The sequence below is a fragment of the Schistocerca serialis genome, chromosome 2 (genome assembly GCF_023864345.2).
Source record: "Schistocerca serialis cubense isolate TAMUIC-IGC-003099 chromosome 2, iqSchSeri2.2, whole genome shotgun sequence".
NCBI lineage: Eukaryota > Metazoa > Arthropoda > Insecta > Orthoptera > Acrididae > Schistocerca > Schistocerca serialis.
In genome coordinates this window covers 958438790-958451296 of record NC_064639.1, presented here as the reverse complement: position 1 = coordinate 958451296, position 12507 = coordinate 958438790, and the positions used below count along the sequence as shown (strand labels likewise).

The 12507-nt window shown below is 37.8% G+C and overlaps 1 protein-coding gene across 1 annotated transcript in view; it reads left to right on the top strand.

Moving 5' to 3' along the window:
• LOC126458343 (adenylyl cyclase 78C-like) overlaps positions 1 to 12507 on the top strand; it is a 788789-nt gene that overhangs the window by 661872 nt on the left and 114410 nt on the right. The window contains exon 8 of the mRNA XM_050095308.1: positions 9886 to 10035. Coding sequence (XP_049951265.1) covers positions 9886 to 10035 — 150 coding nt within the window. The remainder of the gene's footprint in view (positions 1 to 9885; positions 10036 to 12507) is intronic.

The following is a 12507-nucleotide window of genomic DNA, read 5'->3' as shown; positions in this document are numbered from 1 at the left end:
CATCTACCAAATAATTTCGATCTTTTTTAAATTCTGACTCTAATACTGGAGCCCCTGTGTCATCCATATCGACTCCAGTTTCTTCGTTTATCACGTTATCAGACAAGCTCTACCCCTCATACAGGTCTTCAGTGTACTCTTTTTTGCCAATCTGCTCTCACTTACGTCTTTAACAGTGGAATTCCCACTGCTCTCTTAATGTTACCACCATTGCTTTTAATGTCACTCAAGGTTCTTTTAGACTTTTCTTTATGCTGAGACAGTCCTGTTGGTGGCCATATCCAACATCTCTGATTGCCCTTTTTAGAGATGTTCACTCTTCGCCAACTGAACAGCCTACAGTGGTGTTTCTTACTGTAGTATCCACATCCTCAACAAACCTCAAAATCTTCTCATCATTCATCAGTACGTTAGTATCCGACTTCCTAAGACATCAAATCTTTAGAACAGTTCTCTTAAACATCAGTCTTTCTTCATCATTACTAACTTGTGATATGAGTCTATATCTGCACCTGGGTATGCCTTAAAATACAGTATCTGATTTAAGAATCTGACCATGATGTAATTTATCTGGAACCTTCCTGTGTCTCTAGGTCTTTACAAAGTGTACCTCCTTTTGTTATTCTTGAGCGTAGTATACACAAATGGATCACTACAGGTATCAGAAAAACATATGCAGAGAAACAATTCCTCTACAGAGTTACGAAAACATGTCACACAACACCAGAATTTGATAAGTATTTTAAAAGCTATGAAATAATTCTCAGAAAAGCAATAAAAAGTGTCAAAATGATGGAAAATGACAGCTGCATAAGAAATGCATCCAATTAAATGAAAGCTGTGTGGAATATTGTAAAGAGAGAAACAGTAAGTAACAAAACAAAAACTAATAATACACCATTGAATGAAAATTTGCACACTATCTGCAACCCAAAGGAGGTAGATACTACATTTAACAGTTATTTTGTAAATGTAGCAGAAAAACTTATTGAGCAAAAGGTCATCCATTAACATCCCTCACTAATAACATCAAAAATTGAACAGGTAGAAAACACAATATTTCTCATACCAACTAATACCCAAAAAGTATGGCAAGAAATCAAGCTTCTAAAATCAAAACAATCATCAGGAGTAGATAACATACCAGGTTTTGTTGTAAAAAAATGTGTAGACTTAATTTCTGAACCACTGGCGTATCTTCTTGTGACTCTGCCCTTCTCAACTGGCAGCTTTCGAACATGTTTAAAAATTGAGGTTAAACCTCTCACAAAAAGGAAGCCAGGAAGAGGTGTCAAACTATAGTCCAGTTTCTCTACTGTCTGTTTTTACTAAAATTCTAGAGAAACTCTTTTATAAAAGAATGTCAAATTTCATAAATAAATATAACATTCTAAAGGCATTTCAATATGGTTATAGGAGAAATCACACTACTGAAACAGCAATCTTTTCTTTTCTTTCTGCAGGCCCTAGACAGGCAGGAACATACCTCAAATATATTCGTAGACTTGTCAAAAGTGTTTGATACCATCAATCATTTGATACCATCAATCATGATAAATTACTAGGTAAGATCCAGAACTGGGGTATTGGGGGAGCAGCACATAACTGGATTAAATCATACCTCCTTGAGAGAAAACAGCTCATAGAGATAACACATGAAGTAAATGGGACAGATGAAACTCATCAGTCAAATTTATTTGTTGTCAAACATGGGGTTCCCCAAGGTTCCATATTGGGTCCAATTCTGTTCCTACTATATGTAAATGATTTATATGTAAACAATTAAAAAAAGCTACAGCAATTTGCAGATGACACCAGCATCTTAATTACAGGAAGTAGCAAAGATAAATTTGAAAATGACAGTAAACAATCACAGAGAAGATAGTTGATGCAAACAGTTTGATTATAAACCTGGAAAAGACTGTTGCATTGGATATATTCACTATCCAGAATAGGACATCAGCTGATCCTCCTACAGAAACAAGTGGATAAAAAATTGAAAAAAACAGGGGGTACAAAATTTCTCAGGGTATGGATTCAACAAAACATGAAGTAGGATACACATGTGCACTATGTGAATAAAAAACTGAGCAAAACATGTTTTGTGGTGAGAATAATAAGAAACTGTATATGACATTATATTCTCAGGACCATATATTTTGCATATGTTCATTCAATACTGAAATATGGTGTAGTGTTTTGGAGTAATTGTAGAGCTAGTCAGAAATCATTTAGATTGCGGAAAAAGAGTATTAGATTAATGGAAGGGTTAGATCAAACCAGTATTTAGGAAAAATAAAATACTACCACTTCCATGTATTTATGTACTGTACTTCAAAATGTGATTCTTATAAAAGGAAAACTAAACAGTGGCAGTCAAAGAATCACCCGTAATGAACCACACAGTACAAATAAATGATGTACACTTACAACAGACAAACACAGTGCTATTACAGAAAGGCATACTCCACCTTCGCATCAAATTGTACAAAGTGCTACCCAAATCCACAAATATAATAATGGGCTTAAACAAGTTCAAATCAGCTGTGAAGGATTACTTGGTCAAGCACTGTTTCTATACTGTAAGGGAATATCTAGAAAAACAAAACTGCCTCACTGATTGAGACTGTTTTATAAAATGTGTAGAGTAAGAAAATATTGTACAACTTTATCTTTTGGTAAAATGATGTCTGAAAAAAAGAAAAAAAATCCAGGAATGTCTATTGTAGTTAATGAATAGTCCAATATCTTTTGTACATTGTACAGTCCCAGATTCACAGGACCAATAAATAAATATAGCAGCTGAAATTTGTTGCAGGACTCAATTAGTCATTCCCCTCATGAATTTCTACTGCCAAGCCCATATTCTCCTGTAACACTTTTTCTATTCCTTTCCCTACAACCACTCTCCAATCCCCCACTTTCACCTCTCTTTATATATTGAATTACCTGTTCAGTATCCTTATATATTTTCTCTATTTCAATTTCTATCAGGCTCAATACTGTTGAGAATCTCATGTCATCACTCTATTAGGCACAGCAGATAGGTCCTTGGTATATGCCAGACTGTTGCCATGTTCTCTATTGATCAGGAACTATATGCAGTTCTTTCTCCTGATGATGAAAGTTGTTCCACATCCAAATGTGACTTCATACCACAACTGTTGTTATTGTTGTGGTCTTCAGTCCTGAGACTGGTTTGATGCAGCTCTCCATGCTACTCTATCCTGTGCAAGGATCTTCATCTCCCAGTACCTACTGCAACCTACATCCTTCTGAATCTGCTTAGTGCATTCATCTCTTGGTCTCCCTCTACGATTTTTACCCTCCAGTACTAAATTAGTGATCTCTTGATGCCTCAGAACATGTCCTACCATCCGATCCCTTCTTCTAGTCAAGTTGTGCCACAAACTCCTCTTCTCCCCAATTCTATTCAATACCTCATTATTAGTTATGTGATCTACCCATCTAATCTTCAGCATTCTTCTGTAGCACCACATTTCAAAAGCTTCTATTCTCTTCTTGTCTAAACTATTTATTGTCCATGTTTCACTTCCATACATGGCTACATTCCATACAAATACTTTCAGAAACGACTTCCTGACACTTAAATCTATACTCGATGTTAACAGATTTCTCTTCTTCAGAAACGCTTTCCTTGCCATTGCCAGTCTACATTTTATATCCTCTCTACTTCGACCATCATCAATTTTTCGCTCCCCAAATAGCAAAAATCCTTTGCTATTTTAAGTGTCTCATTTTCTAATCTGATTCCCTCAGCATCACCCGACTTAATTCGATTACATTCCATTATCCTCATTTTGCTTTTGTTGATGTTCATCTTACACCCTCCCTTCAAGACACTGTCCATTCCGTTCAACTGCTCTTCCAAGTCCTTTGCTGTCTCTGACAGAATTACAATGTCATCGGCGAACCTCAAAGTTTTTATTTCTTCTCCATGGATTTTAATACCTACTCCGAACTTTTCTTTTGTTTCCTTTACTGCTTGCTCAATATACAGATTGAATAACATTGGGGAGAGGCTACAACCCTGTCTCACTCCCTTCCCAACCACTGCTTGCCTTTCATGTCCCTCGACTCTTATAACTGCCATCTGCTTTCTGTACAAATTGTAAAAAGCCTTTCGCTCCCTGTATTTTACCCCTGCCACATTCAGAATTTGAAAGAGACTATTCCAGTCAATATTGTTAAAAGCTTTCTCTAAGTCTATAAATGCTAGAAACGTAGGTTTGTCTTTCCTTAATCTTTCTTCTAAGATAAGTCATAGGGTCAGTATTGCCTCACGTGTTCCAACATTTCTACGGAATCCAAACTGATCTTCCCCGAGGTCGGCTTCCACCAATTTTTCCATTCGTCTGTAAAGAATTGGCGTTAGTATTTTGCAGCTGTGACTTATTAAACTGATAGTTCGGTAATTTTCACATCTGTCAACACCTGCTCTCTTTGGGATTGGAATTATTATATTCTTCTTGAAGTCTGAGGGTATTTCACCTGTCTCATACACCTTGCTCACCAGATGGTAGAGTTTTGTCAGGACTGGCTCTCCCAAGGCTGTCAGTAGTTCTAATGGAATGTTGTCTACTCCACCCGGGCCTTGTTTCGACTTTGGTCTTTCAGTGCTCTGTCAAACTCTTCACGCAGTATCATATCTCCCATTTCATCTTCATCTACCTCCTCTTCCATTTCCATAATTTTGTCCTCAATAACGTCACCCCTGTATAGGCCCTCTATATACTCCTTCCACCTTTCTGATTTCCCTTCTTTGCTTAGAATTGGGTTTCCATCTGAGCTCTTGATATTCATACAAGTGGTTCTCTTTACTCCAAAGGTCTCTTTAATTTTCCTGTATGCAGTATCTACCTTACCCCTCGTGAGATAAGGCTCTACATCCTTACATTTGTCCTTTAGCCATCCCTGCTTAGCCATATTGCACTTCCTGTCGATCTCATTTTTGAGACGTTTGTGTTCCTGCATTTTTGTATTTTCTCCTTTCATCAATTAAATTCAGTATCTCTTCTGTTACCCATCTTTTTACCTACCATTTTGCACTTCCGGTCGATCTCATTTTTGAGACGTTTGTATTCCTTTTTGCCTGCTTCACCTACTGCATTTTTGTATTTTCTCCTTTCATCAATTAAATCCAGTATCTCTTCTGTTACCCATATTTTTACCTACTTGATCCTCTGCTGCCTTCACTATTTCATTCCTCAAAGCTACCCATTCTTCTTCTACTGTATTTCTTTCCCCATTCCTGTCAGTTGTTCCCTTATGCTCTCTCTGAAACTCTCTACAACCTCTGGTTCTTTCAGGTTATCCAGGTCCTATCTCCGTAAATTCCCACTTTTTTGCAGTTTCTTCAGTTTTAATCTACAGTTCATAACCAACAGATTGTGGTCAGAGTCCACATCTGCCCCTGGAAATGTCTTACAATTTAAAATCTGGTTCCTAAATCTCTGTCTTACCATTATGTAATCTATCTGAAACCTGTCAGTATCTCCAGGATTCTTCTATGTATACAACCTTCTTTTATGATTTTTGAACCAAGTGTTAGCTATGGTTTAAGTTATGCTCTGTGCAAAATTCTACCAGGCGGCTTTCTCTTTCATTTTTAGCCCCAATCCATATTCACCTACTATGTTTCCTTCTCTTCCTTTTCCTACTGTCGAATTCCAGTCACCCATGACTATTAAATTTTCGTCTCCCTTCACTACCTGAATAATTTCTTTTATCTCATCATACATTTCATCAATTTCTTCATCATCTGCAGAGCTAGTTGGCATATAAACTTGTACAACTGTAATAGGCGTGGGCTTTGTGTCTATCTTGGCCACAATAATGCGTTCACTATGCTGTTTGTAGTAGCTTACCCACACTCCTATTTTTTTTATTCATTATTAAACCTACTCCTGCATTACCCCTATTTGATTTTGTATTTATAACCCTGTATTCACCTGACCAAAAGTCTTGTTCCTCCTGCCACTGAACTTCACCAATTCCCACTATATCTAACTTTAACCTATCCATTTCCCATTTTAAATTTTCTAACCTACCTGCCCGATTAATGGATCTGACATTCCACGCTCCGATCCGTAGAATGCCAGTTTTCTTTCTCCTGATAATGACTTCCTCTTGAGTAGTCCCCGTCTGGAGATCCGAATGGGGGACTATTTTACCTCCGGAATATTTTACCCAAGAGGACACCATCATCATTTAATCACACAGTAAAGCTGCATGCCCGTGGGAAAAATTATGACTGTAGTTTCCCCTTGCTTTCAGCCATTCGCAGTGCCACAACAGCAAGGCCGTTTTGGTTAGTGTTACAGGGCCAGATCAATCAGTCATCCAGACTGTTGCCCTTGCAACTACTGAAAAGGCTGCTACCCCTCTTCAGGAACCACACGTTTAGGTTTATTATTAAAATTATGATCACATGAGATATGATATTGTGTGACCGATACCAAACAGGGCCACAAGGGGATATTGGACATATACAAAGAAGAATAGCATGAATAGTTTCAGGTTTATTTGATCCATGGGAGAATGTTGTGGAGATGCTGAAAAAACTAAAATAGCAGACACGCAGAAATAGACACAGAACTATCATGTGAAAGATAATTGCAAAGTACCAGAGTTAAGCTAGAAATCTAGGAATACACTACAACCCCGACCATATCAGTCCCATAGGGATCATGAAAACAAGATTAGATAAATTACAGTACACACAGATGCATGTAAGCAGTTATTCTTGCCATTTTACATATGTCAGGGAAATTAGAAGAAGTCCTTATAAGTGGTACTATGGTAAGTACTCTGTACCATGCAGTTTACACTTGTTTGCAGAGTATAGGTGTTGATGTGTTTGCTAGTTGTTTTAAGTATGGAGATGATTATTCATCACAGTGGCACAGCGAATGTTTGTGCAAAAAACACAGTTAGGCATACTGGACTTTTTCATGAAAATATAAACTAGAAAGAAACCATGGGGCTTGTGCAAAGCTTTCACACTTTTATAGTTTTTACTAATGACAGTATTTTGAATAAGTGTAGTTGTTTTGGTATGGGTAGTATTGGGGATGGAAACATAATTGTATATACATTCCCATTTGTTCAAAAATGTGCTTTGCATTCAGAATGTTTGTCCTAGCTTGTACAACAACCAGAGACAACTATCAATAGGGCAACATAACCTGTAAGTTTAACTTGATAAACATTTTCAATTACAGTAAGCACATTAGGCTGTGGTAGCAATAGGTAAATCGCAATTTGAGGCAACAATGACATATTTGTCATTTCAGAAGGTACACTGATCAGTCAAAATGTTATGACCACTGGCCTACTTTTGATGTAAACTTGCCCAGGCAATAACAGTGTCACCTGGCAAGGAATGACTGCTAGTTGGACACATGCACAGTGCACGTAGTATCAGTGAGTGTGCTGTCCGACTGTAGAATGGGGAAGGTGTACAAACTGTTTGAATTTGATCGAGGGCAAATTGTGATGGCCCGGAGGCTCAGCATTAGCATTTTGGAAAATGCAAGACTTGTTGGTTGTTCAAGGATTGCTATAGTGAGTGTCTCCAACAGGTGGCGAATCCAAGGTGACACCATGTTCAGACATCATGGAACTGGGTGGCCACCCCACATTACAGATGGATGTCATAAGTTGGACAGACTGGTAAAATAGGACAGATAGTGAACTGAACTGTAGCAGAACTTACATCAGACTTTAATGCTGCGCAGAGTACAGTGATCACACAGTGCACCAAACACTCCTAACATTGGGTCTCTGTATCCGATGACCCATGCATGTGCCAGAGTTAATGCCATGGCATCAGCAATTGTGACCAAAATGGTCATGTAATCATCAGCACTGGACATTGGCGCAGTGGCAGAGCATTGTATGGTCTGATGACTCCCAACTTCTTCCTCATCATACCAGTGGCACGGTGCAAATCTTTCGTCATCCAGGAGAACAGCTCCTTGGGACAGACATAAGCTTGCAGCAGCTCCATTATGCTCTGGGGCCCATTATGGGCATCGATGGGTTCAGTGGAGTTCATGTGAGGCATCATGACAGCCAAGGAGTATCGTACACTGATTGCAGACTACGTACACCACTTAGTGATGATCATTTTTCAACAAGATAATGTGCCATGTCGAAGCCCAGGAGTGTGATGGAGTGGTTCAAGGAACATAGTGGCAAGTTGGAGTTGATCCACTGCTCCCTGCAGCTCACTAGATCAGAACCTGATTGAACACATCTGGAATGTGATTGAATGCAGTGTCAGAGGTCAGAGCTCATGCCCCCCCCCCCCCCCCCCCTCCTGGAATTTTCAACAATTTGGTGATTTTTCTTTGCTGATGTGGTGGCACCTCCCTCTAGCAACCTACCAGGCCTGATTGCTTCTGTACCGTGACACGTCGCCACTGTTATTCATGCCAAAGGTGGACATACCAGCTTTTAGGTAGGTGGTCATAATGTTCTGGCTGATCAGTGTATATTCGTTTAATGGGCATGGTTATTGTCAATGACAGTGCTGTACATAAATAATCTGCTTTGTAAGTACTTTAAAACAAATGAAGTAGTGTTTGTGTTGAGATAATATGAATAGGGAGTCTCTTATTTGTGATTAATAAGTGATCTTTGTAAAATATAGGTATGAAACTGGGCATTCTTGATGCCTTTTGCCTGGTATTTAAAAGTCACTTTGATGTAAAATTTTCCACAAATAGTAAGTTTTAGCAAAAAATTTGCATGCAGTGTGAGAAGCCATTAAAAAATCATTTCTAATGATACTTCATTCATCCATGTACAGTCAGGTTGTGTTTAGAAAAAGGGATATTGATAAGAAATTTCACAAAATGAAAAAACGTAGTATGGTGTGATCATAATGTCAGTGAGTTGCAGTTGGGATCGGCCAACTTGTACAAATACATGGGTGTAGAATTTTGTAGTGATATGAAATGAAATGATTACATGGGCTCAGTCTTGGGTAAAGCAATTAGTAGACTTCAATTTATTGATAAAATACTGGGAAAGTGCAATCAGTCTACAAAGGAGATTGCTTATGATTCACTTACGAGACATTCTAGAAGACTGCTCAAGTGTGAGACATATTTATCTTTTGTACCATCCAAATTTCAGCTTTTATGGAATTATCATGTACAGTGTTAAAGGTTGTTAGATCAGTATTAAGTCATATTTGTTCATACAACTTAATTATCATCTAACTGCCTTTAGTGCTACACTTGAAAATGGCATAAAAGCTAAAATCTTGTTAGTGAAAAAGGTAAATATAATAATACACATTCAAATGGCAGTTTTCTCTTTTAAAAAGATCACAGGTTTGTTTAACCTGTGAAAGAGCATCACAAACATGCTGAAGAAACTGAAATGGCAGACTCTTGAAGATAGATGTAAACTATTCCGGGAAAGTGTACTAACAAAGTTCCAAGAACTGGCCTTAAATATAACAAATTATCGCTCACATAGGGATTGTGAGGACAAGATTAGAATAATTACAGTACATACAGAGGCATTCAAACAATCATTCTTCCTGTGCTCTATTTGTGAATGGAAAATGGGAAGAAGCCCCAAAAAGTGGTACAATGAGACGTACCATCTGCCGTGCACTTCACAGTGGTTTGCAGCGTAGATGTAGAAATAATATATATATTGTAGATAGAAGGCTACACAATTTATGAGTATATATTTGTATCCAAAGATGTTTTCTTGGCATGTATAATTACTTCACATATTTCCTTAAAAACTAAAAGCTGTCCCATATTTGCATAGTGGTTATATGTATTCTTGAATGATGTTCTTGGCCACAGTCAGATGCTTGAGAGGGTCCCCTTGTTCCAGGAGACACACTGCCTGCGCATCAAACTTTTGGGAGACTGCTACTACTGTGTCTCTGGTTTGCCAAAAGCACGTGCCGATCATGCTCACTGCTGTGTGGAGATGGGGCTGCATATGATCAAGGCTATTCAGCATGTACGCCAGAGAACACAGGTAATTTTCATTTTGTGTTCTGTATCTCTGAAATACGTTTGAAATGTGTTAAAACACTGTCATTCACATGTTGCTGCCAAAATCAGTCAAATTTACTTCTCTATACTGTGCTTATCAAACTGTCGTCTTACATGTTTTCGTACATTAGGACAACACCACATCGAGGTGAGTCTGCACCACTGGGAGAACTGTCAAAGTTACCTCACACCCTTCCTGCATCCCAACCAACCGCCACCACCACCACCACCACTACCCACCATAAAACTAGCATTCAAACTTTTTTCTGTGCAGATTTTACAGATTTTATAATTTTCTGAGTGGTTTTAAGAAAAATTAAAATAATAAAATATTACTTAAATGAACTACATTGATGAAAAATATTGCACACGTTAAATTAAATGCTTGATTGTAGTAAATAAATTACTAATCGTATAACCTTTCTAATAATAATCAAAGCAAAATTAGTATCTTATTGTTTAAAGCACCTACTGTATGCTGGTTTCAGTATTATGCGTAATAAACAACATATTTTATTTGCTCCTCCTAAATTACTGATAACCAGTATATAAGCTGTTAATTAGAAATAAAATAAAATGAGCTATAATTCAAGAGTAAAGCAAATATCCCTTTACAATAGCTATAATTAAGAGTTAAGAAAATATTCGTTTACAAGAACAGTTTTCATACATTAGCACCTACTCGATGATATTTTGGGTTCTACAATACAGTAACAAAGTAGCAGCAAGAGCTCTGTTGTTGAACAAGAGCAGTGTGGGAATCCGCTGTGTGAATCACTGAACCTGAGCAAACTGTGTAGCTGCTTTGTCCAGAGCATTTAGCTGGGTTATTTCTCCCGAGTATTTAAATTCTGAAACATTCTTTATTTTTCCATATTTTGGTTCTATGTACAGTGGAACTTCGATTTTAAGTAGGCCTACTCCAATTTTATGTTTTTCGTGATTCTGTGCCATAAATTTGTAGCCCCTGTGAAAGTCCATAAGATCAGTGCTAAAAATTCTCCTATTTTAGGTTTCTTCCTAGTAAAGTTTTCCTCAATTCTACATTCTTACTAGATATCTTTCTTGACTTCATCCGGTTTTCTTCCTATTGATGTCTGGTGTGACTGAACAGCTTATAAGTGCCACTAAAGACAGACGGTTCACACTGTGGGTGGTGGCGGAGTTAAGAGAATAGGGCAGTCAACATGAAGTGTTCCAAGCCGAGCCAATACCTTTTCTTCTGCCACTTAACTCAGGCTCATATATTTACAATGTACAGTATTAAGCAACAATATTGATCATCAGTCTCTTTAATACAAATACTGAGTCTTGAAGAATATGCTCGATCAGAATCAAGGAAATGTCGGTCATTTCCAGCTAGTGATATCTTACTCACTGGTGACTTGTTACATCACCAACAACCAGCACAGCCATCACAACACACTAATACACGTAATAAGTTTATAGACCGTAGCTCATGAAACATTGAAAATTCGTAAAGTACTGGATTATAAAGCATAATCAGATACATAAGCTATAAATCAAAGTTTATGCGAGAATTTCATTCTCCTCCTCCAAGGCAGCAATTTTTCCAACACTCATAATGTCAACTGACATAACCGAATCTCATAGCCACAAATAAACAAGAAATAAATTTCAAAATTTTACATCATATTATAAACTTATTAGGAAAAAAGTGAGTTTTGCACACTCGTAAGAGGTAACTGAGGGCTTCTAGCACATAAAATAATAAACAACAAGCTTAGTCGGTGGCTTGTTCCAAAGAATGGCTGATGTGATTGGTGTATAGCAAATGAACTGACTGTGGCTTCCACTTATGTTTAATTTATATAGTTAAACCTCATACCCCCATAGTGTGCATTAATTTTACTTACAGTAGTTCCGCTTGGAACCTATCAACAGAATATTACCTACTGCAGCCAACATATGCTACTCCAATGGAGGCTACTCCGTTTCCTATGTGCAGCACCACAATTAGTAGAATGTGGTTAGTGAACAGTTGTTCATCTTTGTTGTAGCTCTCAGTGGTCTTTAATGCATTATGATGGCAGACAGATTGTTATAAATGGAATGGATTGATGGGACAAAGGAACACTGAAATCACAGCAGGCTTACCTTTATTTTATATTCATTGGTATAAATAAGTACCATGTGTGAAGGAAAACGTGTGTATATATGTGCTTTCACAAAACCTGCTGTATGTACACTACAGCAAACGATGAGTTCGAAGTGCAAATGGCATGTGCTGCAGTACTGCAGAATGTTCCACTTTGACTATGCAGCACAATGAACAAGGAAAAGTTTACAAGCGATACACTAGAGGTCACTGCCTTCACATCACCAGAATATGCTGTACAGGCATTGGCTACAGATAGAAAACACACAGCCCCACATGTCAGATTCAGATACCTTCCACCGCACTTCACAGTTTTCGCTTCAATTCACCACATTC